The sequence below is a fragment of the Pieris napi genome, chromosome 5 (assembly GCF_905475465.1).
Source record: "Pieris napi chromosome 5, ilPieNapi1.2, whole genome shotgun sequence".
NCBI lineage: Eukaryota > Metazoa > Arthropoda > Insecta > Lepidoptera > Pieridae > Pieris > Pieris napi.
The window spans coordinates 10827758-10853401 of record NC_062238.1 but is presented as its reverse complement, the minus strand read 5'-3'; the positions used below and the strand labels follow the sequence as shown (position 1 = coordinate 10853401).

The 25644-nt window shown below is 32.9% G+C and overlaps 2 protein-coding genes across 5 annotated transcripts; both read right to left on the bottom strand.

Annotated features, from left to right (window-relative positions):
* Positions 1–769: 769 nt before the first annotated feature.
* LOC125049475 (E3 ubiquitin-protein ligase TRIM37-like) lies at positions 770–21451 on the bottom strand. 4 transcript variants are annotated; one of them, XM_047648794.1, is made up of 19 exons: positions 21220–21450; positions 20874–21133; positions 20166–20376; positions 18907–19115; positions 18294–18401; positions 17808–18017; positions 17464–17475; positions 15918–16097; positions 14743–14857; positions 13809–14004; positions 12697–12847; positions 11029–11207; positions 10362–10501; positions 10154–10259; positions 6369–6476; positions 5446–5589; positions 4749–4919; positions 3530–3666; positions 770–2508 (listed from the first exon to the last, which is right to left on the bottom strand). In XM_047648794.1, the coding sequence occupies exons 1-19, from the start codon at positions 21265–21267 to the stop codon at positions 2395–2397; spliced, it is 2799 nt and encodes a 932-aa protein (XP_047504750.1). In that variant the 5' UTR covers positions 21268–21450; the 3' UTR covers positions 770–2394. The 4 variants fall into 4 exon arrangements, with proteins under 4 accessions (XP_047504750.1, XP_047504749.1, XP_047504751.1 ...); XM_047648793.1 differs by having other exon boundaries at positions 4749–4922; positions 21220–21449; XM_047648795.1 differs by lacking the exon at positions 17464–17475 and having other exon boundaries at positions 4749–4922; positions 21220–21448.
* A 1556-nt stretch (positions 21452–23007) lies between these two features.
* Positions 23008–25351, bottom strand: LOC125049743. The gene is made up of 2 exons (XM_047649181.1): positions 24792–25351; positions 23008–23922 (listed from the first exon to the last, which is right to left on the bottom strand). The coding sequence occupies exons 1-2, from the start codon at positions 24990–24992 to the stop codon at positions 23008–23010; spliced, it is 1116 nt and encodes a 371-aa protein (XP_047505137.1). The 5' UTR covers positions 24993–25351.
* Positions 25352–25644: the final 293 nt, after the last annotated feature.

Here is a 25644-nt window from a genome sequence, read left to right as displayed (position 1 = left end):
ATGCTGATCACTTTTAGATGCACTAATGGACTGCGATAAAATTTGAATTCATATATGTTAACGTAAAATTGTAAAAACCGTTAGTTTGTAATCTATCTCGCGAGATTGTAAACTGTCGAAAGATTGTGAACCTCAACGAACTGCTTACAAATCAACGTATTATTATTCGGTAGTTATATGAAATTGTTGGGAAGTAAAATTAATCTGTAATTGACCAAAGAAGTTTGAATGATAACTAAGTTAGTGTAGTACAATCTACCGAATAATAATACGTTAAATTGTAAGCAGTACGCTGAGGTTCACAATCTTTCGACAGTTTATAATCTCGCGAGATAGATTACAATCTAACGGTTTTTACAATTTTACGGTGACATATATATCGCTAGTCACACGGTAACCTCTATAACTATAAAGGTTTTCTTCACCTATAAGCTTACCTCGCATCATAAAATATATTAAACACGATGTCAGTAAAAAAGTATCGACTATTTCAATAATATTATCACAAACACAATTTTCCCCCGTTTTTACAACTACTTTTTCCTGATTTGGAGCAAAATTTAGTCTATAAGAATCTTTTATTATCAATATTATAATATCCGATACCAGCTTAGAGTTTAAAGAAACAACATCAAATGGTTCGTCTTTACCCCACTACTAGATATATTATTCACAAAATGACATCGAATCGCGTTGCCTGATATAAACTAAAATCAAACGTTTTTTATGCGTTATGTGTAAATCTGTGGGGCGTAAATAAAAAACAATATTCATCAATAAATTTATTTAAAAGACTGGCTATAAGCAAAGGAATTTCCTTACGAAATTAAAATAATAATAACACTGACTGAAGAAACTGGAAAAAGTGGTTACACAAGATCAATTTGTTTCAATATATTAACTCTAATGTTCTAGACATTGCACGTAAGCCTCTCACTACGGTTGACCTGTCACTCGATAAAACGATTGTCAATTGCAATTGACAATACATTTTGATGTCTCGGTATTTGACACATTAAACTGAAGATTGTCAAGCTACAAATGAGTAATTTGATTGGTCAATCTATCCATATACATGACACGTTTCGTTTTTAAGTTAGATCAATTCAAATAAAACATCTCCAGTTTCAGATTACCCCAAAAGTTATTGACCATCGCAAATCGAAAGACAAAATCAGTCACTTTCTAGTTTAACCCTTCACTTTGTATTTTGTTATATTCAAAACAATAGGAATGTTCACGCAAAGTTGAATATATGAATAAACTAAAACCTTTCGGACCATGTCAATATTCAACATGAATCAAAAATCTCAACATTCCAATGTTTCTTTCAAAATTTAACCTAATGTTAAAAACACGCAATTTTTTTAAAACTTCCAAAACTAAATTTAAGAGATTTCTTTAATCACAGCATTTATAATCCAGTTAAATAAATTTAAATAATATCAATTGATAAAATTATCGTAGATAATACGATAAACAAATGACTATTTCGATTATGATTTTTGGAATCCGAGAGACGAGATTTTTTTTTAAGAATTACACCGAATCATAATAAAATAACCATATAAATTCATGAACATTTTGACATGACCCGATAGAACTAAACACTTAATCTAACTATACAGGACGACTTTTGGCTACGTTTGTACTGACTAGCAAAGCGTTTTCTGAATAGGCATCTTAGTTTAGGAGCAATGCTATTTAGAGAGACTAAATAGTGGCCGAATAGCCACGTCAATGTGTTTCTTAGCTGTCAGTAAGAAGGTAGCCGAAGTCAAGGCAAGTCTTTCTCTCTAGCGAGTATTTAATTCTTCAATAAGCAGATAATTGCAAAAAGCACACTCGCGAACTATTTCTAATATCAATTATAATTTGTACTACACAATCGAACATTTAAATCACTTTCATTTGAAAATACTGTTTCTATCTTTTACTATTTTTATATCCTTATAACGCTACAAGGATCTAAGACTGTTGCTTCGTGCGCTAGAGTCGAACATTTTGACGTAATTACATTCCCCCAAATAACAAACTGTTTTGATTAAAATCATTTTTCTCTTTTTTTAAAATTGTGTTTTTGCTGTTGTAATGAGAGCTAAAATTAGAATCGTGTTAAAAAACGAAGACAAAAGATGACCGTGTTTTGTTTAGTTTCGTTTTTTTTTATCTAAAAAAATGGTAGCCATGGTAACCAACGCATCTGTAGTCTACGATTTATAATGCCGATTTAGGTTTTTAAGGGGGAAACAATATACACAAACATGAACCAGATTTGGCAGTGGCGTCACGGCTGACTGCAAATAAATATAATTTAATTTATTATGGAGTTGCAAAATGCATGTAAAACCGGTCAATATAGTACCGACATTAGTGCCGGTACTCGCGGGTGCGTCAATCGTGATTAGGAGGGTCTCTGGCGGGGCTCCAGGGCTGAACGGGAGGAGCTTCTTCGCCGGGAGTCCCATCTAGGGACAGGCTGTTGAGGAGCATATCGAATAGGCTATCCTGTAAACGTACGCGCATATTAGACTTAAGCTTAGGTTTAATAGAAAAACGGTGCGTTATCCAACGGCCGTAATGTAACGTTGGGTGACGTCACCCATACGTTGTCTATAAATAACATCGGAGTAGGTTTTCTAGAGAACGTTGAGTGTCACCGTAACGTCAAATAGCGGTGTTGTCATTTGCATGACGGCCGTCATAGCGGCGATAAACATTAGTTCAACGTTTTTCTCGTGTAGCGGTGCCCATATTTAATTAATGAATTAATTAATGAAATAACATGAGTGGAAACTTGACTTGGACGAGCGAAAATGGTGTTTTTTTGGCATTATGTTAAAAAGTAAAGACGGCCGTTATTAACAACCGTAAAATGACGTCCGTTAGTTAACGGAACCGCTTTTCTAGGAAACCTAAGCTTTATCGCCAAGCAACAAAAGAAATCAAACAACTACAGGACTGCAATAAAGTTTTCCAAAATACAATTAGATTATATTTTAATAAGTACTGAAAATACATAAGAAATTTTTCGGTACATTTCATATTTCAGGATTTTAGTTTTTGCTTTCATCTACCATTGAATAGGTACTTTAAATATTTAATAAATGTAAGTAAATACTCTAAGACATTAAAAAAATCTAAATTTAAAGCAACCATCAGTGACTTGATTACCTATATAAATAAATTACAATTTAGTTAAGGTAGCACAACTTGTGTAATATTAAAATTTTACGTTTAATTCTTATTAAGAGTCAGGACCTGGCGGGGAAAACTGGCAATAATCTCTGCAACTCGTTATAACCGACTTTAAAAAAGGATGTTATTAATTGCATTGTATTCAATATAATCCATTTAGACTTCAAGCACGAAGCTTAAAATGTATGTTCTACAAACTTTATTTAAATTTAAACGTTTCAACTTTCAACAATTCAAGTCATATTAAATCGGTTCAGACCAAATTCTGGAACAAATCTGTAAATTATATCAGTTTTTTTTAATATTTTTATTATTAAATAATTGGACTCACATTATAATCAAGTATGGCCTCGACGTCATCATTATCGCTTAGTTCAGCGTTGGGCCAATTGCAGTGAGTGGGCGATCGGCCGGGACTACTGGGCGGACTGCTCACGCGGCTACTTGAAGAACCACGGCTCGATCTTACTGTTAGAGAACTCAATTTTGATGAATGGCTTCAAAGATATACAATAAATAGTAATTTAAAAAAAAATCAAGGAATACGTCAGGAGAAGATCGCATATTAAGGTCTAATCTAATAAGGGAAAAATATCATATACTCTAAAACGAATAAATAAAAATGTGTTTATAGATACAGATACCGGCAAACTTTTTCAACATTAAACAAGGGAGTGGGGGAAAGTTTGCGCATCGCGGGAGACAAACGTCAACTGATTTACCAATCATGCGATCGACACGTCACTCTCCCGCCGTCGCGCACAATTGATACCTAAAAATCGCTTCTGTGCAGGCAAGGACATTTGTTCAAGATGTTTGCCGGTATCTGTACATCTTCTGTGCGTGTGTTTGTGATTCTTAAACGACTGGAGTGATTTTGATGAATATTTTTGTGTGTTTAAGTGGATTTTGAGAATGTTTAAGATTTACAGAAGTTATTGTTGGATTTACAATTTAGTTTTTGTAATTAATTTTTTTTAGTAGAAATTATTTTTCTCGCCGCGTTTGTTATGTTAGCCTTGTGTGCCATAATAAAATTTGTATTTTATTTTTCTCATATCATCATCATCTCATATTTTCACACTTCTACATTGGTACTTAAGAAAAAAAAAGGGTGCGTGTACTTTATGTACGCGCGTAAGAAGTTATACTTCTATGGCATTATTAAAAATAGTTTTTGATTTGCATGCAAATAATTAATTACAATTAAATAATCAAAGACTGGAAAAGGAGTCATTATAGTCAATAAAGTTCAGTTTACATTTGAAAAATTAAATAAATAAATATTTATTTTTATTATTATTCTCTTACATTAAGTGTAACATAATTTCGAATGTTGTTTTTAAATTATGTCCAATGCCGTAGCATCTTCCGTGGGCAACTTAATTCTGTTATTTTTGTGTCACGATGCGCGCGGATCGTAAAATTAAACTCTCATCAATTTTTCATAACGCGCCTAAAGAAGTATAATTTCAATAAATCTTATAACCGAGCGTTGGCAAGGTTTTGTAAATAAACAAATAAATGGCCTGAACCTCCAAAATACATACTATTATCGGGCAATATCTGTCCAGACGACATCTTTAAGGAGATAGCAGCGAGCGTGGAGGGGTGTGGCCGTCGCAAAGAGCGCGTGCGACCCGTGCTACGAGCGCCTCCCCTTGCCCCGCGGTTACACACTTCTTCCGCCGATTGGGTACGTGACGACCAGTTGCGTTTGGCTGCTGAAAGAGCATAAACACAGATATTTTTTTTAATATTTTTTGTATATATGTGTAAAATGTATTTATCCCCCCCCCCCTCCTCTTGTCAGCTAAAGGAAGCAAAGCTGCCGAAAATAATAGTACATAAACGTATTAATTTTTTGTAGCAATCCTCTAAAATGCATTTCGTTTTCAAGCAAAGACAATGTGTGGGTAATATGTGTAAAAAAGTAAATAATTAGTGTTGACGTAATCACCAAATAAGAAAATCAAAGTGCTTACGTAATACTTGAATGGCCCCTAATAAATAAATTGCAAAACTATTAAAGATACAAATTATACATTAGTTTGAGAGTTCTTCGCGTATGAACCAAAAGATAAGTGCTGCTTTTAAATACATTTAAGTAAGTTGAGAGTTTTTAAATGTTTCGGAAATATTCATTAGTAAACAATTAATCTCAATTCCAGTATAATTTTTATTTATAACATAATTTATGTATGCAAATAGTAGTAAGGAATTCTACGTGATAATAATAAAAAATACCATTTTGTGGTTTCGTGGTCTTAGGCGTCAGTCCATTAATCTTCATGAGATTCAGAAGCAGCATATCAGTATGAGCAGCTGTTGACAGTTGAGGGTCATCACTTCGGTTAGAGGATGGGACTGCAACGGTTGTACCATCACTACCTGCCAATCGAAAACTTCATTAAATTTTGTTTATTTATCCATTAATGATTATTCAGGGATTCACTTTTACTAAGAATTTGTGATGTCTCAAGTAATATGTGGCCAAACAGGCAACCACAAAACGTTAAAACACAATTTAATTAAAAAAGCAAAAAAAAAAAGGATTCTAACCTCTCATCTTCTCTTCAATGATCCACGAATTCAATTCAAAGGGTAGTAGAAATAAACCCAAGGGGTTATAAATAGAGACATATAAAACCCTAAATAATGCGGCATAAATTAATTATCTCTTCCATGTATTTATATTTTAGAAATATCCTTATTCGTGCACAGAAACATACTTTTTTAAGTCGAATGTAGAAGTTGAAGTAAGAAGTAGACATGGAAAGAAATTGGCTGTGCCAAAAATCAATCTGGAACTGTTTCGGAAAAACAGCTTTTGTATGGCAATTAAAGTTTACAATAAATTACCAAAAGAATTAAAAGATCTTCCGTCTAGAGTCTTTAAAAAGCGACTTAGTGTATTACTATAAGAAAAAATTTACTATTCAATAAATGATTATTTGCGTGAAACACCGTAATTGATATAAAATTAATGATGTAATGTATATAGCATAATAGACTAGATGATATAAAAATTGACTTTTACTAATGTAAAATTCCTAAGACAAATTTGCGCGCCATCGTGTGTGGCAGAATATGCGAACGATTTACGATTGTATCCCCTTAACATTTTGTACCATATTCTTGCAATAAATAAAATATTATTATTAAATTACCTGCTGGTGTCACCCCGCGGCCCCTTACTGCGTAGAGTAAACGATTCAAAATGTCCGCCTCAGTACTGTAACAGCTACCGCCGACAGCACCCTCAATGTCGTTCTCGCCTTAATACACAATTTACTTAGTATTGTCATTTATTAACATAACTTTTACACATTTAAAGAAAACACTTTTTTACCAAAAAAATAATTATAAGTTTATAATAATACATATCTTCAATTCGGTAAAAAAGTGTTTTCTCACCATTTACTTTTTAAAATACAGTGAAAAATCTTTATAACGTCATGTGTTATCACTAAAAGCTCTCTATAATGTAAAAATTAGTTAAATTTGTTTGCTTTAACACGAAACCATACATTCATTCACTCTTTATAACGCAACAGGCATTCTCTATTACGAAGAAATATTTTCATATTTAGACATCAACAACATACTTTAGTGAAATTGTTTTTTTTTCAATTGGTTCTTGGCTTCTAATGTCCCTCTTTTTTTGCATTATGTTAAAAAGCAATGACGGCCGTTAACAACCGCAAAATGACGGCCGTTAGATAACGGCACCGCTTTTCTAGGAAACCTAAGCTTTACAAGTCACTATCTCGTCTTGACAAATGTCAAACATCACACAGAAAAAATTGTTTGACCGCTCCTAAAAGTAGATTTTACTTTAATCGACGTTTTATCTAGCCTAAGTGAAGCAGATAGTCGAAACTTGAGTCTAAAACTGCCGTTTTCCTCACGATGCTTTCCAAGGCTTGAACGCACAATACTGCTATTCATTATTTTTAAGATATACTAATTAAAATTTTACTTAAACCATATATACGTATCTACTATAAGAACATCTAATTCCCATAATGGTAGGGGAGCCCAAGAGGGGATTTCGAGATTTACAAAAGCGCGGCAGATTAATATATAGGGTACCTTGTACCCGGTTAAGTACCTCCAAAAAAGTGTATATTCCACTAATCTGACAATTTGAGAGTGACGGAAAAAAAGGGGAGGGCAACAAAGTTGTAAAAAAAAACGTCATCTCGACATTCTCGAGCGTAGCTAATTTTTTTTTTTTATTTTGAAGGAAATAATTCAAGAATAATGAAAAATATATAATCTGACGATTTCCGCAAGCCGAAATAACAAAAATTCGTCGATAAAGTTAAATGCGTTCAGCTGCGTGATGCCTACATTTCCTTAAACCGATCGGAATCTACTACGTTATAAATATTTCCCTCAAAATTACATTTCCTGTGAATTTGAACCGATTCGGACCGATAGATTTTGAGAAATTTTGAAAAATCTTAAAAAAATAAGATTTTTTTTTTCAGTGGTTTCTTTATCGATCAACTTCAAAAACTAATCCGCCTTTGAGCTTGAAAAACCACGTCGATCGCCACCAAGCTGGTCAAAAGCGGTTGATTTGTTCGAGAGACATCGTGAACGAAAGAAACCCGAAAAAGTGTTTTTTCGGGATTACTCCGAAATTTGTGGTTCGATCAATTAAAATTAAATTACAATTAATTAACAAAATTACTTATAGGATGATACAACTGCGTCGAATGCCGCCAACCGCGTGAAAATTGCTTGATCCTTTCAAAAGTTATTGCGGTTTGAAAATTCCAAAAATAGTGTTCTATGAAACTTCTATCAGACTTTCGAGCTGGGAGAGCTCAAATGCATAGAAATGTTATTTCTTTGAACTCAGCGAGCTCAAAATATTAATTTCAAGCGCCCAGGAATGGAATTAGCGGGAAGTTGCAGGGATGGCCCTTTAGGTGAACCATTTTTCTAATTTTTTTTGTCAGATCAGCCGAATCCCTCTAGATAATCGTCAGATTATGAGACAGTACGTTTAGAACATAAAGATGAACCACATATATCTTAAACTGACGCGCTTGAGTATTTCAAAATTGCAATTTTTTTTTGCAAATTATGAAAATGGCCGTGGGTTTGCGTCCCATTGAAATCGTCAGATTAGTGAATGAGAGCTTTTTTTTTGGTGCACTTAACACTCCCTTAGAAAATCTGACGCGCTCGATAATTTTTATTTTTTTTTATTAATTATTAATATATGACGCGCTTGAGGATGTCCATGCAACAGTTTTTAGTTTTTTTTGTAAATGTAAAAATTATTTACCATTTATTAACCGATTCTACTATTTTAAGAATAAAACTAAAATTTTGTTTAAGGTTTATTTGAAAAAAACACAAAGCCATTCTTATAAATCACATATAAATAGGAGAAAATAGTTAGAAATTAATACTATTTGAATTAAATGTCATTAAAAAAAATTGTGAGTGAGAGAGATATAAAAAAATACTCTATAAATTTCCTGTCTCTTGTAAGATAAATAAGAAAATATGTCGAATAATACTGGTTTATTTATTTAAAATCTTTGGGATTTTGTAATCAACTTCTCGAATCGTGTACCAAAAACTTTTTAAGGTACTACGAGATACTTAAAAAATTTGCAAAAAATCATAAAAATCTCTAAATTCAAATCATTAATAAAATGGACTAAAATAAAATATAATTATGAGCACTGCCATCATAACACTTATAATTTCAGAACTGAAAAAATATTTATAATAAAAACTAAATTGAAGAGATCAAATTTTTTCAATATATTTTTTTTAATTTTTCCAAAATTCATCGCCTAAGGACGTGTATATGGTGTGTCGCGCGTTGCATGCGATCTGCAAAAGGATTTTCTTCGACGTCTAGGGGGTTCATCGGAGCAAAGGGAAGGGGGCGACTCAGCCAATTCAGGATAAGGGTAGGAGCGAGTAGATTGAGCAGAGTGCGCAGAGCGAGCAGAATGAGCGGAGCCAGGCGTCGGTGATTCAGCCAAGGCGCACCAGGAACAACTCGCTGATGAGCCGTCTGTGTGAGGAAAAGGATTGGATGTTGGAAGGATTCATTTAAGGAATGCGATAGAAAGGTACTGATACATTGTAATTCGAGAAAATAATTATATACAGACCGCGAACGCGACACAACCAAATATATATATAAAATCTATATGTAAGCCTATAAACACACGGCTCGTACAAGTTTAAAAATTTAAGTGATTTGCAGACATCTTGTTTGATTTAATCGCGATCTGCGTAAAGTTTTAAAATACTTTAATCTATGGGAATTAATTTTTGTGTAGCCCCAAAAAAATAGTCGCCACAGACTATCCTAAACTGTGGTATGGTCTATGGATAATTGGATAGTTGGTCAGTTGCCACATACTAAATGACGCCACGTTTCATACTGCCATTTGCATTTTGAAACCAACAATTCTAAGAATTAAATTTCACAAAGAAATAAACTTTTTTTTAATGGAATTTCGTTGGAAAAAGATTTTTTTATCAAGGTTCCTTCGACTCAAGCCTCATTTGTCTGTTCGCGTAACTCACTATAAGCGAAACAAATATTTTTGTCGGTTTTTATTGCTTTTAATCTACTGGATTTTTACAGTTGAATAAAATTAAATTATCATTGTATAATTATATTCCTATACAGTAAATGTAACTAGCAAGCCAAGGGCTCCTGAAATACTTCATCAAGAGCCTGGGACGTATACGTAATATTGTTTATGGCAATATATTATTATTATTTAATTAGATCACAGGAATCCCTAAGCTAATTTAAGACCATTTCTAACAAATGTCCCTCTATATCTGTATGAAAAATCATATGCGGCCCTGGTTTTTGGTATGATAATAAATGGGAATTTATTTAAAGGTTTATAGAGTTTCATAAATGTCGCGTCGCTTTCAGTGAAATACAATTTCTTACCAGACATAGTTTCTTCGTCGACGTCATTCTCTTCGTTGGAGTTTTCTTCGATGTGGTTTACGCTGTTTTCGTCTACAAATCCGTCCAATTCACTGAACATTATTTCCTGAAAGTTAAAACTAATTATTTTTTTTTAAAGTTTAAGTATATACAACAATTGATTGAAACTTTATGATGCTGGAAGTATTAATAGCTCATTCATATTTACCCCGGTATCACTGCTGGACTCAGAATTGCCAGGCGCAGTGGCCGGCGGAGCAGCGCTGTGCAACTCGGGAGAAGAAATTGACGTACACAGTGCGCCCGCGCATCCCCCTGAGGCTTCCGTTATTGGTGTGCTCGCTACACCTATTCAAACACAACTCATTTAACCATATTTAAACTAGTAATATTTCACAGTGTTCTAACAATTCACTAATGTCTCACAATCTAAAAAATCCTATATAAATAATTCTGTTCCGTTCTGAGCCTAAGTTTTATTAAAATCGGTTCAGCAGTTTCCGATATATAATCCCATATAAAGCCCTAGTAAATAATGAAAACATGTTTTCAAAGTTTTTTTTCTTAATAACGTTGTTACATGTGTCCTTCCGGGCAAGAGGAACAAAAAAGTGGAGCAACAAAGTAACAATTACTATTGTTAGTACTGGTGCCCAAGGTACAATTAACGCAAAAGAAGAAGACCATTTAGAAGGTGGATAGACCAGATTAAGGAAACAGCAGATAGTACATGGCAGAGAATGGCACACTGCAGACAGTAATGTCGGGATTTGGCCTATGCCAAGAAAGGGCATAGATATCTAGGAATTAATGAGATGATAGAAATAAAATGTAAAGTATCTGAAATAAAAGGCTTTTATTATTATAAACCTTACCCGTAAGATGGGTGTCTTTATCAGGCGGGGGCAATCGGTCAGGTCTGTCCATCCGATCGGAGCGATCAGCCCTTTCCGGCCTTTCCCTTCGGATCCGCGAATTCGATCCAGGAGATAAAGCTGAATGTATTCCTGCCACTGATGGACTTTGCGTGCACGAACGGACCGAACTTGTTGATCTAAACAAAAATTAAATTAAAAAAAAAATTGTAGTTTTATCTTTCGGAAGTGTAATATTTTTATTATTTTTCGTAAATTTTATGTTCACCGTAATTGTCATATATTTTACAATAGACAGATTGTAACCTATAGTGTAGAAAATGTATTATATATGCGAATTTTTAACATACAGTGTAAACTTTTTATAACGAACGTCATCGTGCATTGTTTCGTTATAGAGAGTTTTCGTTATAGGGCGTGATTGGAAGAAAAAAAAAACAAATTTAACCAATTACAATAATTTCCAGTTTTATTACTATCAATAGGTAAATTATTATGGGTTTTGTGTTAAACAAATGCAACTATTTTGCGTTATAGAGATTTTTTTTTTTAAGACAATTCACACCAATTGACCTAGTCCCATGCTAAACTGGTGAAGCTTGTGTTATGGGTACTAGGCAACGGATATACATACATATTATAGATAGATATAAATACATATTTAAACACCCAAGACCTAAGAACAACACCAAATGCTCATCACATCAATGTTCGCCTCAGCTGGGGATCGAACCCGGGACCCATAGATTCGCAGTCAGGGGTACTAACCACTAGACCAATGAGTCGTAGAATGACGTTATAAAGAGTTTACACTGTGTATATATATTTTGTAGATGTCGAAGATGACATAAAACCGTAACAACAAGTTGTTTAGCGTCTAAACAAAGCCAAATTACAATATACAACCAAAAAAGTGAACAATTTTTTAGAATAGCAATTTTATATTTTTCTTTATTTGAGAGACTAATAGAATACTTTTAAATAACTTAAGAGTTATTTAAAAGTATTTAGTATATATAGTTACATTATAGTGATGTAAAACAAGATGCCGCATTTGTCTTGTAATTCGCAAGGTTATTGAGACTTATCGAAGTCGAAAAACTATTACGCAAATCTTTTAATATATCAGAGATGGCAAACCTTTTTGAATTTCAATACGAGTCTGAACATCTGAGTCTATACATACATTTTATTTGTTAGTTAATGTACCCATTTTATTAAGTGCGGTGCTCCACATTAAAAGTGGTTTAACGGCGAGTTTTTTTATTGCCCCCAAATGGGTCAAATTTGTCCCTTTTTCGGTGGAGAACTTTTTTAGTAGCAACACTTATGAAATGTCAAAATTCTACAGAATGAAAAATCGGAGTATAGCAATATAATTTAGACGAATACAAGAACCATCGGCTACGTGGCTGGGGAGTTTGAGCGCATGGGCCATGACCGGGTGGTGAAGGAAGATTAAATGATCTAGTGGTTAGCGATGTAGGTACCGCAACAAAGTGTAAGAGGAGATGTAGCAGACATCTGAATGCCGGGGGTAGCATAGACAGGCAGAGCTAGAAATTTCTCATTTCGAAGGCCAAGATACTTTTTGGGTCGCAGAGCCAGCGGAGTGAGTGAGAGAGAGATACCTTTGATCCATATATTTTGTAAAATCTTAAAAAATACCTCGAAGTGGAGGGTAGATTATACGCGTCCAACGCGTGCTGATTGACCCGCCCGAGATGCGCGTAGTCGCCGAAACACGCGTCCGAGTTCATACTGTTACGACAGACGCCGCTTGCGCAGCTCTCTTCAAACAACGAGTTATTTAAAATACCTGAAAGAGATTTTTATTAAAAATAAATCAGTGGCGCTTTTGACATTCAACAATTATATTATTTATTTTCTTTGAGAAAATATATTACGCTAACTCTACTATAAAATATGTTCTATATTATTTATACTAAGCTAAGTATAAAAAAACAAACAAATCCGTGGCGCCACAACCGTCTGGGCCTCAGATTTTTGAATCTGTTTTATGATCATCTGTCAATCTATAGGCAAGTAGGTGATCAGCCTGTGCCTGACACACGCCGTCGACTTTTTGGGTCTAAGGCAAGAGAGTTCATCACGATGTTTTTCTTTACAAAAAAGTAATTAATAAAAAATCCTTTAGAAAAAAAGAATAAAATACTTTATTATACACACTTGCCAGAAGGCTCGCAAGCGCGCTGCCGACCTTTTCAGATTTGACAATAATTTCTATACAACACTCACAATCTTATAATTAACCTTGCACAAAAAGAATACTCTCCGTTTCAGCATAGGAAAGGTTGACATGATGTTTAGAATTGTTAGTGAATGCATAATGTTTGGAATCGATAGTGAACATTTTGTTTTTAAGAAGGCGTTAAAAAATCTCTGCAAGAGAAAAAGCAATAGTAAATTCAAAGCCCTCGTTAAACGAAAATTAATCAACAAAGCTTTTTATAAATTTGAGGACTACTTAAATGATCCTAATCCTTGGGATTGAATTGCTCCAGTTCAAACAATTTGTATGACAATACTTGGCGATTAAAAAGAGTGGCGGAAAGTTTCTTGCCAGTTCTTCTTACCCGCTCTACGCCCTTGACTTGCGAACTGGTAGTAAATGTAAATTTACGATTAATTTAACTTGACGATTCAAAAGTGTACTTGGTTACCCGCTTGAATAAAGATATTTTGAGTTTGAGTTTGAATAGGCGAAGAAAGGTTTTGGGTAGGTTTGCGTTGTGTATGTGACCTTATGTATAACCAACCTGGGCTCATCAATCGCGGGCCAGCGATGACAGTCTGCGGTGTGAACTTCCACTGTGTTAACACCGAGGGTTCTGTGGTAGTCAAATCCACTTGGTTGGCCTGCCCTTCAGTCTCATTGGGGTTTTGTGACGTCACCGAGCCATTCGAGGCTCTGGTTGCAGCCATTGAGTTGCGAGACATCTCTAAATTGAGACGCTGGAACATTGTTTATGAGAAATGTAGAAGAGAACATGTTTAGTAAACATATGATGGCAACATATATCTACCTGTTTAATGTAACTACACAAAAAATACCTCATACTTATCTCGAAAAGCGTCAACAAAATTCACATTTAGCGAATTACCTACCTCAAATTGAGAAATAATAAACTTTATATACATAATAATCTAAACTATATACTACTAGTAGACTCGGCTAAGCGTTGCTGTGGCTAAGGTTTTTGTTATATTACATAGTAGTAAACTATTCAAGGGAAATGGTAGGAGAACTTATGTGAAAGGTAGATAGCTTATGTGAAACGTTGATACTTTTAACACAGCGCCATCTGTTAGAATTGTATCAAATAATAAACAAATATTTGCAATAAAATAATATTGCGGGTATCAATTGAGATGTAAGCTATCCTATCATTTGATTGATATCGGTTCGGTAGTTTAGGAGTCTATAGCTGACAAACAACGTGACACGTAATTTATATATATTAAGATTAATAATTAGCTATATAATTATAATATACAAAATTGCAAGGGTACAGAAAAAAGGTATTTTTCGCCAACCTGGGATGTGCTTACTTGACTCCATAAATTTAAGATAGTAACATTTTTTTAATAAGTAATGTTTCCGTTACGTTTTTAACTCTTTAATTTGTAATTTGCACTGTGGCACTAAGGTTAATCCAAGAAGTTTAATATATATATTAATATCTGTAGTACCTCTTTGAGATCACTAATTTGCAGAATATGTTGATTCTGCAGAGTTATTAACTGGTTAATGTACCACTGTTGATCACGACAACGTTGATAGAACGTTGGCGGACGAACTTGAAACCTGAAAGTGATTTTCTTCATATATCCTTTAACGCGGTATATTTTTTTGAAGTTACACTTCTTTAGGCGCGTTATGAAAAATTTATGAGAGTGAAATTTTACGATGCGCGCGCACCGTGACACAAAATTAACAGAATTAAGTTGCCCACGGAAGATGCTACGGCATTGGACATAATTTAAAAACAACATTCGAATAATAATAGAATTTATTAATGCAAGAAAATAATAATAAATATTTATTTATTTAATTTTTCAAATGTAAACTGAACTTTATTGACTATAATGACTCCTTTTCCAGTCTTTGATTATTTAATTGTAATTAATTATTTGCATGCAAACAAAAACTATTTTTAATAATGCCAAAAAAGTATAACTTCTTACGCGCGTACATAAGTACACACACCCTTTTTTTTTATATCCGAGGTCGAAAAGAGCAGGCCTCACCTTATGTTAAGTGATACCGTCCATGGACACTTACATTGCCAGTGGCTTGTGCGTTGCCGGCCTTTTAAGAATTGGTACGCTTCCAAAGTCAAATTGGTTCGGAAATGTTTCAGTGGGCTTTGTTGGCCACATTTACTTATTTAAAATTAAACATTCTTAATCTAAATACACATAAATGTATAATAACATATAGTTATAGACTCTATATCTGTGTCCCGTATGTCAAATTCAGAATTTGACAAACGGAAGTCATGTTTCGCGCTAAATCTCGACCGGAATCTTACCCTGAGACTCACTGGATGGTAAAGACTTTAATCATGGGTTTCCGTGTCATTTACTTGAGTATAAGTGTAATATTTATTTCATCTTCTCGAGATGTTCAATGATAAATAAGAAGCCATTTTATAAACATAACCAGATTAAAGGCAAAATAATGCGATTAAAGACGTCATTGGTAAGATGTGGCGTGTTTCATTATGAAAATCTATAGTACTGAATAATTTAATTAAAGACACTTCTAAGGACAATAAAAACTGCTTCAAAACAAAAGATTATCACAGCAGGAAAATATTTTTACACTTATATTGTTATTACTTTATGAATTTTGGAGATCTCACCTTAAAATTAGAGTGTCAGTCTCATGGTTGAGATATCCCTCGCTAGCGAGCAAATCGAGTCGGAAGAATCTGTTGTATCCCCAACACTCGCCGACTTCAAAGTCAGACGCAAACTCGCGTACGATATTCTTTGATGGATCCCGGGATACTTGATGAAGCATCTCCACACGATACTCGTACCTAAGAGGATTTCTATTTTATTCCAGAAAATAACCATGATTTCAAAAGCATGAAATTTCTATATATTGTAATACAGTCGGCTCTCGTTAATTTGAATCTCTCGATAATTTCATTTTTTTTCCGGTACCTTGAAAAATACTCGATAATTTGAATAAAATCAATGTTAATGAAGAATAAGAATGTGCAAGTAATATAATTATGTGTGTTCTCATGTTGATATTTTTCACAATAGTAATTTATCCGCGGTGAAGACTTGTAACCTGAATAACTGAATTTTTTGTCGTTAAATTTAATATATATTTACTGTATGTAATAGTTAATTTATGGTATGTAATTGGATTTCAGGTTTACAAATGTTGTTTAGTGTGTAATACCTGTATGTATTTAACTAATCTGTTTTAATTTTTTGTACCAAAAATGTAAAAATAAAAATAAAATAATTGATCCCCTCGGTAATTTGAAGTTGTTATTTAAAACTTGTTATTTTGAAGCTTGTAATTTGAAATTATGGCTTGAGTTCCAAATTATCCAGAGTTAACTGTATAGCCCTAAACGGAATTATTAAATACTCTAATTCAGCGCACGTTTATACAATCAATGTAGTTCCAAAAGTTTCCCTGAATTTTAAATTTCCGTACTTTATAAAAATAGCTACTTCGCTTTCTGGATTATAATGATTATGAATTACAAGACCCGCCACACTTCTAGAAGTCAATAAGCAAAGCACGAAGATATGAGGCATGATCATTTTACAGCAGCCAATGCTCGACATTAAATAAGCTAAGTTGGGAAACTGAAATAACTATGATTTTATGAACCGATACAATTATAATACACAATTTTAACAATTTGCTGATGAAAAGGACGCTTTTACGATGAATTATTTTAATTCACGAGACAGTCATATTATAAGGCTCTAGGTTTGAAATTGAAAAAGCCACTTGAATTTTGTTATATAATAGATAACTTTGTAGAACGCATCTCGTGTACAGATACCGGCAAACATCTTGAAAAAATGTCCTTGCCTGCGCAGAAGCTATTTTTAGGTATCACTGGGAGGGCGGGCGGTGGAGCGCGGCTGCGGGAGAGTGACGTGTCGATCGCGTGATTGATAATTCAGTCGTGTTCGTTTCCCGCGATGCGCAAACTTTCCCCTACTCCCTTGTTTAATGCTCAAGAAGTTTGCCGGTATCTGTATACAGACTTTAAGAACTTTAAGTCTCCTAAAAGTTCTAATAGGAGAAGAGCTTTAAATCTCCTAAACGTTCTACCACATCAGTTATTTCAGTTTTAATCTTCCAACAGAATTTCCTAAGAGTCTCATGCCCACAAACTGCCACTAACGAATATATTCCACTCAACTCACCTCTTGCCTACACTGATATGAGAACGGCTTGCAATCAAATACTTGCATTACAGAATCGCACATAATATTGTCTTACCAATTTCCTTTACTTTAATACAAAATTTGCAGGACACAAATTAAATTAAATTTTATCGTTATTAAAAGATTCCAACACTTCAAACAAATAGTTTAAATCCAAATATTTAAAAAAAATATTATTATTTACTCTTGCGAACACTTTGTAAAAAAAATATTGTTACATTATTATATAGAACTGAACAGTAATTGTTGGTTGCTATATTTAAATAAATTTAAAAAAAACTCAACGACTTAAGATTTTCAGAAAATTTCAAAAAGAAACTTACTTTGAATTTTCCGGTAATCCTGCACTCAGCTCTAAAAACACCGAAAGGTAGCTTCCCCGAACCACGCCGTTGCCATCAGGGTAGACCTTTAGCCTCCAGCAGAGACCGTGCACATGGAGCGGGGCAGAATATACGGGTGCAGCCGCGTGCTGAAGTTGAGTGAATTTCGTCAGCGGGAACGTACTACTGTCGTAACTTGGCACGATTTCACTGTAAAAACAATCAATATTTATGTTTTAATTCTTGGCCCCAAAATAAATAATCAATCGGACTAAATTTGATATAGAATTCGGGAAAATAGATTAAGCTAGCAACACTAGCTGTCACAGCAATAACATAACACTTTAATCTGTAATAATTCTCGGTAAAGAACGAGACTATACATATAAAAAGAGAGGTACTATCATAATTTTGTTTCTTTGAGAAAAAGCAAATTTTCGTTTGGTTTAAAACATTTTTCACTCAATTACCTAATTAATTAGTTACCTGTGAAAATCGGCCGGTACCGGCGCAGTGACAAAGCTAGCCATAGGCTTTTTGCGGACTTGATGAATCATCTTTGACAAGTCGCCACTTTTAGCGATAAGCTCAGATCTGTAAAAATCATGTAAAATAAACCTTAATAATTTTAATCCGACCGACAAGGTGGACTGACAACATCGTCTAGGAGGCTCCCATTGGACGCAGACGCCCGTGCAGGGCATAGTGGAGAAAAATGGAGGAGGCCTACGTCCAGAAGTGGACCAAAAAAGAGGCTGATGATGATCAATTTTTATCTTATATCTCTAATGTAAATCATATTTAAGCAAAATTTAAATTGTATTATTTTTTAATTAATTTTTAAAATCAACTCATCTGACTGATTAAAAATTATACATCAAATTGATAAACTTCCTTTGATTTTTTAAAGTCAGTTCAGAAAAGTAGACTCGCGATATTTTCCAAAGATAATTGAAACAGATAAAAAAACATATTTTAATACAATATAGTAGACTATAATAAAATAAAATATATCAGTTCTGTTGGGTACACAAAGTTTAGAAGACCTACAAAAAAATGTTCGGTATATAAATTGGTATTTTTGTTACATAAGCCTAACCTAGTACTAGCGTGCAGCTGGTGTTCAACTTCTTGAAGGAGATGTTCCAACTGCTCAGTCTCTTGTGTTAGGCTGTTCTTCTGTCCCATGAGAGTGAGAAGCTTAGCCTTAAGTGCCGAGTCAAGGCGTGAGATCATTAATTCCACGGCATTACGAATTTCACGTACTCGTTCATCTTTCGCCGCGCGAACAGATTCGACATTTCGTTCCTAAAAGAAAAATAGTTTCAAGATATAAAACAAGAGACAAACTATTTTTATGTCTGTATTATTGACTATCTGTTCTGCATTCAAAATATTATGGAAATAAATATAGCCTATGTTACTTAGAGATAAAGGAGATTTCTAATGGTGAAAGAATTTTTTAAATCGGTCTAGTGGTTTTAGCGTTTCGTTAAAATATATAAATCTCCTCCTTATAAGCTTTTAAGTTTTTAGTTTGTTATTAATATATTTTTTTGTATTACTTTAGATTAAGGTTCCATATATTTTTTTTATATAACATTTAGTTATGCACTTCTGGCACACATCATGTTTATTTTTTTTAGTTTTTCTCTTTAACTAGGGTTGCCTGGAAGAGATCGCTTATTAGCGATAAGGCCGCCCGTTGCATCTCTTATAATTTTAATGTATTGTGTTATTTGTGTTTCTTTTATTTTTATTGCAACAAAGTGTAAATAAATAAATAAATATTAGTATAGATCACTTTTAAATTCTAGTATTAAGTTTTGTACCAGGATATTTTGTGAAATTAGGTCTACAGAAATTTAAAAGATATTAGGTTTAGCTGCTAGAATGCAATCTAGCTACCTAAAACCAGCCTCATCAAAACAATATTTCAGAAATCCATATATCCAATAAGTTAACATTAAAGAACTTTGTAACACAATATATTAACAGGCATTATTTCTCTTTGTTGTTAAATATCCTTATAAGAATTATTGTGGAATGAAAATGAGTGGCATCCATTTAGATATAGATTTATAGCATATAAGGAAACATGTGATTTACATAATATTAATATTTACAAGACGTGATGCATATAGTAAATATAAAGAGTTTTGTTTTGATACATATTTAATCAATGTTCGATATTGAAATACCTACAGACTTCCTTATTACAAAAATTATTCAAATAGACTTCATAGAGATTAAAAAAACAAAATGATCTTATAAGATATAAGCTACACTGTGAGTAATTAGAAACAGTTCTCTAGTTGAATGTATGTCTATACCTTTTCAAAATAAGTCTTATCTTACCACTTCTTGCACTAGACTTATAAGTTCCATAAGTCTTCGCCTCAATTGGGATACCTCATCTCTTATCTGGGTCACATGTTGCTCATACACCTCTTCCAGTGGTTTAAATGTGTGGCCAGAATGTGTACCACCCCATAGAGCACATTGATGGCAGATACACCGACGGCATGTCCAACAATATACTGTTAGGCGCTCTTGATGGGATGGACATCTATAATTAAGTCATTTCATTATAGTTATTAGAAAGAAAAAGATATTAAAGAATTATTTTTGATGTCAAGATTGCCTAATGTTAATAATATTAAATAAATATCTTAATTAATAAACTGACTTCAATATCATGATTTGCTACCATTAATTAATTAATATAATAATGATATTAAAAACATCAAAAATAAATTAATCATATTAACAAAATTCATTGTTTATTTTAAAAGTAAATGATTATTGATAAACTAAATAATAACAAAATGCAAATGGAGATAGCATAGAATGCCAGCAGTTAATGCAAGTTTTGACATGTATTCATGGATTTATTTGACCTTAAGGTAAGCTTTAAACCTTCAAGGTTTATAAGGGCCAAATAATGAGTTTCCTTTTTATTCAAATTTCTAAATAATTATAAAATAAATTCATAAATAAAGAAAATCAGAGTTGGTCTTCTTTTTTAACTCTGTTAAAGCCTAACTAGAATAAATTCTTAATCACCTATCTCTAAAGCTTTCTCTCTGAGTAGCTGAGTTTGTCTGTTGCATGGTTTCTATTTGCTGAGTGACCTCTTCCACCCAACGGCAATTTACCAACTCGTGTAGGTGTAGTGCAGCCCGACAGTGCGGACACTGGGACCTTTGTTCAGTCAGCCACCGTCGGACACAAGCGTAACAGCAGAGTTTGGAACAATGAGGGCATAGGTGGGCATCTACGAGTTTTTCCATACAAATGAAGCATCGAAAGACCTCCGCCAGCGTCTGCAAAGACGATTATCATTATTTCCATGAGATCGTGTCATGCTAAGAGATTGTCATTTCTAAGTGGGACAAATCGATTTACCTACCTCGACAATTTGTTCCTCGCCATTGCCTTTATCTCCTCTGGAAGCCATTTTTCGTGAAAATTAGCCGTACCACGGTGGAAATTTATTGCTTACCATAATTTAGACATTTTTTATAACTTTAAAAAACCGAGCAATACGTATAAAGACAAATAAAGCTACAGACAACGGTACCCACTTCCGCGTTTAAATCTCGAATCAAAATAAAAACAAAAAAATTATAGAAACTTCAAAGTTTAGAATCAGTGTTACCACTTCACTTGTCCTCTTTATAATTATATTTTTCTCGACTCCCTCTGCTGATGCACAACGACATGAAAAGAGAAAAATATAGTTATAACATAATATGTATTGTTATAATATAATTAATATTAACGTTTTTGGATTTCCCAAAGGTTTCTTATTCTGTATTCCGTAATATGGAATTAATATATTATTGTAACTCGCTAGCTGCGGGCTTAGCCAAATTTTCATACAAATGAAGACTTTATAAGCCCCTAAAAGAAAGAAAAATTTGCCAGCTGTTTACATATAAAAACTGAAACGACTTATTTATGTATTGTAATAATTTGTAACGTGGTGACTCTGTGTAACCATGTCCTTACTAAAACGCTTGTTCGTCGAGCGTTGATATTTCAATTTTCAAGCATGTTTACCGGAATTACCTCTCAATATGTTTATTTTATCCTATGTTATTGTATTCTGTGCTTGTTTTGTTGACGTAAAGATGTCTAGTCAATACTCAATATAGTTGAAAGCCTAACAGCTTGAACTTGAAGTTTGAAATTTGAAAGAATAAGTCAGTAGACAGACGGGCGAATACGATACAAGTAGGGTTGCCAACTTTTTTTGACAAATAAAACGTATAACAGTGGTTTGGATAGGAAAAAAATAAAGTATTAGGAAGAAAAAAAAGTATATTTCAAATTTTATGTTTTTTTTGCTTTAAAAACGTATTTTTGTGTGCTTTTAGCACATGATAACAATTTCTTGTTATCTTTAAATGTTACAAAGCTTGTTTGACAATCAATATTTAAATTTAAATAGATAAACAATTCGTTTTTAATTAAATTTATTGATGCTCTATTTCTCTCTTCTCGCCACTTCAGATTCATTACAGAAAAAACTCTTTCAGTAAAAGCTGAAGTTGCAGGAACGGAGAGTAGGTAAGAAATAATTTTTTTTATATTTGGTAAGCTATCAGATGCATTTTTAAGTATATATTGCCATTTTTCTACTGTACTTTTCACTAAAAATTCTTTATCATCATTAGTGACTTTTCTTTGGATTTCTCTAAGTCTTATAGATTCGGAATACATATCGTCCATCTTAATATTTAATCTGTCTTGTAATTTGGCCTTTGTAATAACCATTTCAAAATGTTCAAATTTTACCTCATTTTTCAAAGACATGTTAGGAAGTATTGAAAGCCAGTTATCTTCGCTAAACTCAAACCATTTTATCATATATTTTAAGCTCATATCAATAAAAAGCGAAAAGTTACTGACAACTGTATTGAATGTTTCGGGTGATGACTTTTGAATTTTTTGTAATCTCATTTTTGATTCATAACCAAAGTACTTATCAGTTTTTCTTTGTTCTAATTCGTTTCTTAAATTATCCATAATATTATAGACATCTAGTATAGTTACATCATTTCCTTCCAGACGTTTTATCGTTTTATTAAAAATATTAAGCATGTGGCTTGTAAAGTGTAGATAAATTTCCACAACCTCCCTATCCTGATGATCACTTAGTTTTAATAATTCTTGTATAATTATTGCACAATTATCACCTAAACTTATAAAATACAATACATATTGGTTCCCAATTAAGTAAAAGGGTGTCAACGGCTGGAAGTAGTGATAACCACCGTGTACCAATATGACGTTTGATTTCGTGAAATTCACCATCAACCATAGTAACAAATTTTTTTAAATCATCTCGTCTACAAGCAGATACCGAAAAATGACTGTATATTTTCAAAACAATATTTTCTATGTCACAAATCAAGTAGCCCATAGCATGTTTCACTGTATTATGGATAATGTGTGCATGACAGTTGCCTTTTATAAGGTTTGGTACTTCTTTTTTAATATTTGTGTACAATGAGTGATGAATGCCAAAATTAGCATTGCAATTGTCTGCACTGAGACCTGATACTTGATTGAATGACAGGTTGTGGGAATCCATAGACTTCTTTATAGCTTCTAACATGCCATCAGCAGATTCATTAGAATTTTCGTAAAAATCGATCAGTTTATTTTGGATCCCTTCATTTATTGAAAAATATTGCACTACAAGAGGAAATAACTTAATATTTTTTTTATTTGATGCATCAGTCTGGAGACAGAAAAATACATCATCATGTAAATCATTTATTACACTTTCCACAGAATATGGACCTAACACTTCTATCACTAAAGCTTCCATTTTAGTTCTTCCCAAGCGTATTTTACTAGCTATTTTAGAATCTACAAATACAATTTTGTTTAATTTACTTAGACAATCCATGCTATTATAAGATAAATTATGCTTCACAGTGTGAAAAGTCAATGCTAATTCCGCTGCTATAATATTCTCATCATCACTAGATCCTTGACATCTTGATTTAGTATCTGATGTAAGGAAATTTTGTAATGCACCAGATGTTTTCTTCATTTCAGTTTTTATCTTATGCTTCTGAGTATTTTGATGTTGCTTAATCTGTAGAAAGAAAAAAACAAAAACTGGAACCTCCACCATATTAATCCATCACCATTTTCAAAATAATACTGAATCATGAATTCTTCAAATATTCTTCAATTGAATGACAAATATTAAAATGTCTATTAATATAATTTTATCCAAAAACAATAGGGATGTCTCCTGGGTTAAAACAACAAGATTCTAATTAGTCCGTCAGTTAGATTATAGAAAAATACTCGATACGTATTTTTTTATTTGTCCATACGAATAATATTGACAAAGATACAGCACATTCAAATTCAGGAGTAGGGGCTCGTGACGTCACTCTTTCGTAAAATTTTTACGAAATAATGACGTAGCGCGAACTTTCGCCGCTCTGTAACTTTGTTATTTTAAGTTTTAGAAGCAAAAGAAAAAATACGTATCTACTATTTTCTGGCGTTCTAAAAGATGGACTAATTATTATTTTTTAGTCATCATCCCTATTATGTGAATGAGAATATAAACATTTCAGAATTCTGACAATTAGTATGAAAAATATATATATTTTTTATATTATTATAATAACAAGTAATAAGATTATTTTTAAAATAACTCATAGAATTTGAAACATTGAAACTAATTTCCCATGCTCATGCTTAAAAAATAATGTATAAATTGTCAATACAAACTAAATTTCAAAAATACATGCAACTATAACTGTTTTTAAAACTTTTCAGTACAAAGTCCTATCATATACAAACTGGTGACTTTTTTCTGTAAAGATGTAAGAAAACCTAATGAATTAGGTTAGGTAAGTAAGTTAAAAAATGTAAATAAAATAACTATACGAAAGGAGAGGCAACGTAGCTTTAACAATATTTGAACACATTTACAAATTTTCATACCTGTCCAATGCCAGCTGAACTGATTGTAAAATTCACGCCGCAGATAATACATTTTGCATTACTTTTATTTTGAAGATCACTTGTTAGCCAGTTGTATTGTTTTTCCCACTCAGGTTTATATTTTTGTAAAACTTTTGTTATTTTAGCTTTTTTAGGAGTCACTGGTGTGTCGCTATCAGAATTACTCGTCATTTTCAGCATTAATATTTACTCCTCATTTTCAGCATTAATATTTACTTTAAAATGCATTCTTCACTTATAAACAAAACTAACGGACCAGTTTTGTACAATTTCGTCGATAATGAAAGACATCTGTGACAAATGTCACAACTGACATCTAACATTTCGTTCAGTAATTACAAATTGTTTCCATTATCCGTTTTAAATATTTCGTTCAGCAATTATGAATCGTTAAGTACCCATAATGAGTATTTTGTTTTACGCACCACAGTAAAGGTTGACAATAAAGTATTTTTGCATACTTTATTTGTATGTAAAAGTATAAAGTATAATTACCAAAAATAAAGTAGGATACGTTATTATATAGTATGGTTGGCAACCCTACTAACGGACCAGTTTTGTACAATTTCGTCGATAATGAAAGACATCTGTGACAAATGTCACAACTGACATCTAACATTTCGTTCAGTAATTACAAATTGTTTCCATTATCCGTTTTAAATATTTCGTTCAGCAATTATGAATCGTTAAGTACCCATAATGAGTATTTTGTTTTACGCACCACAGTAAAGGTTGACAATAAAGTATTTTTGCATACTTTATTTGTATGTAAAAGTATAAAGTATAATTACCAAAAATAAAGTAGGATACGTTATTATATAGTATGGTTGGC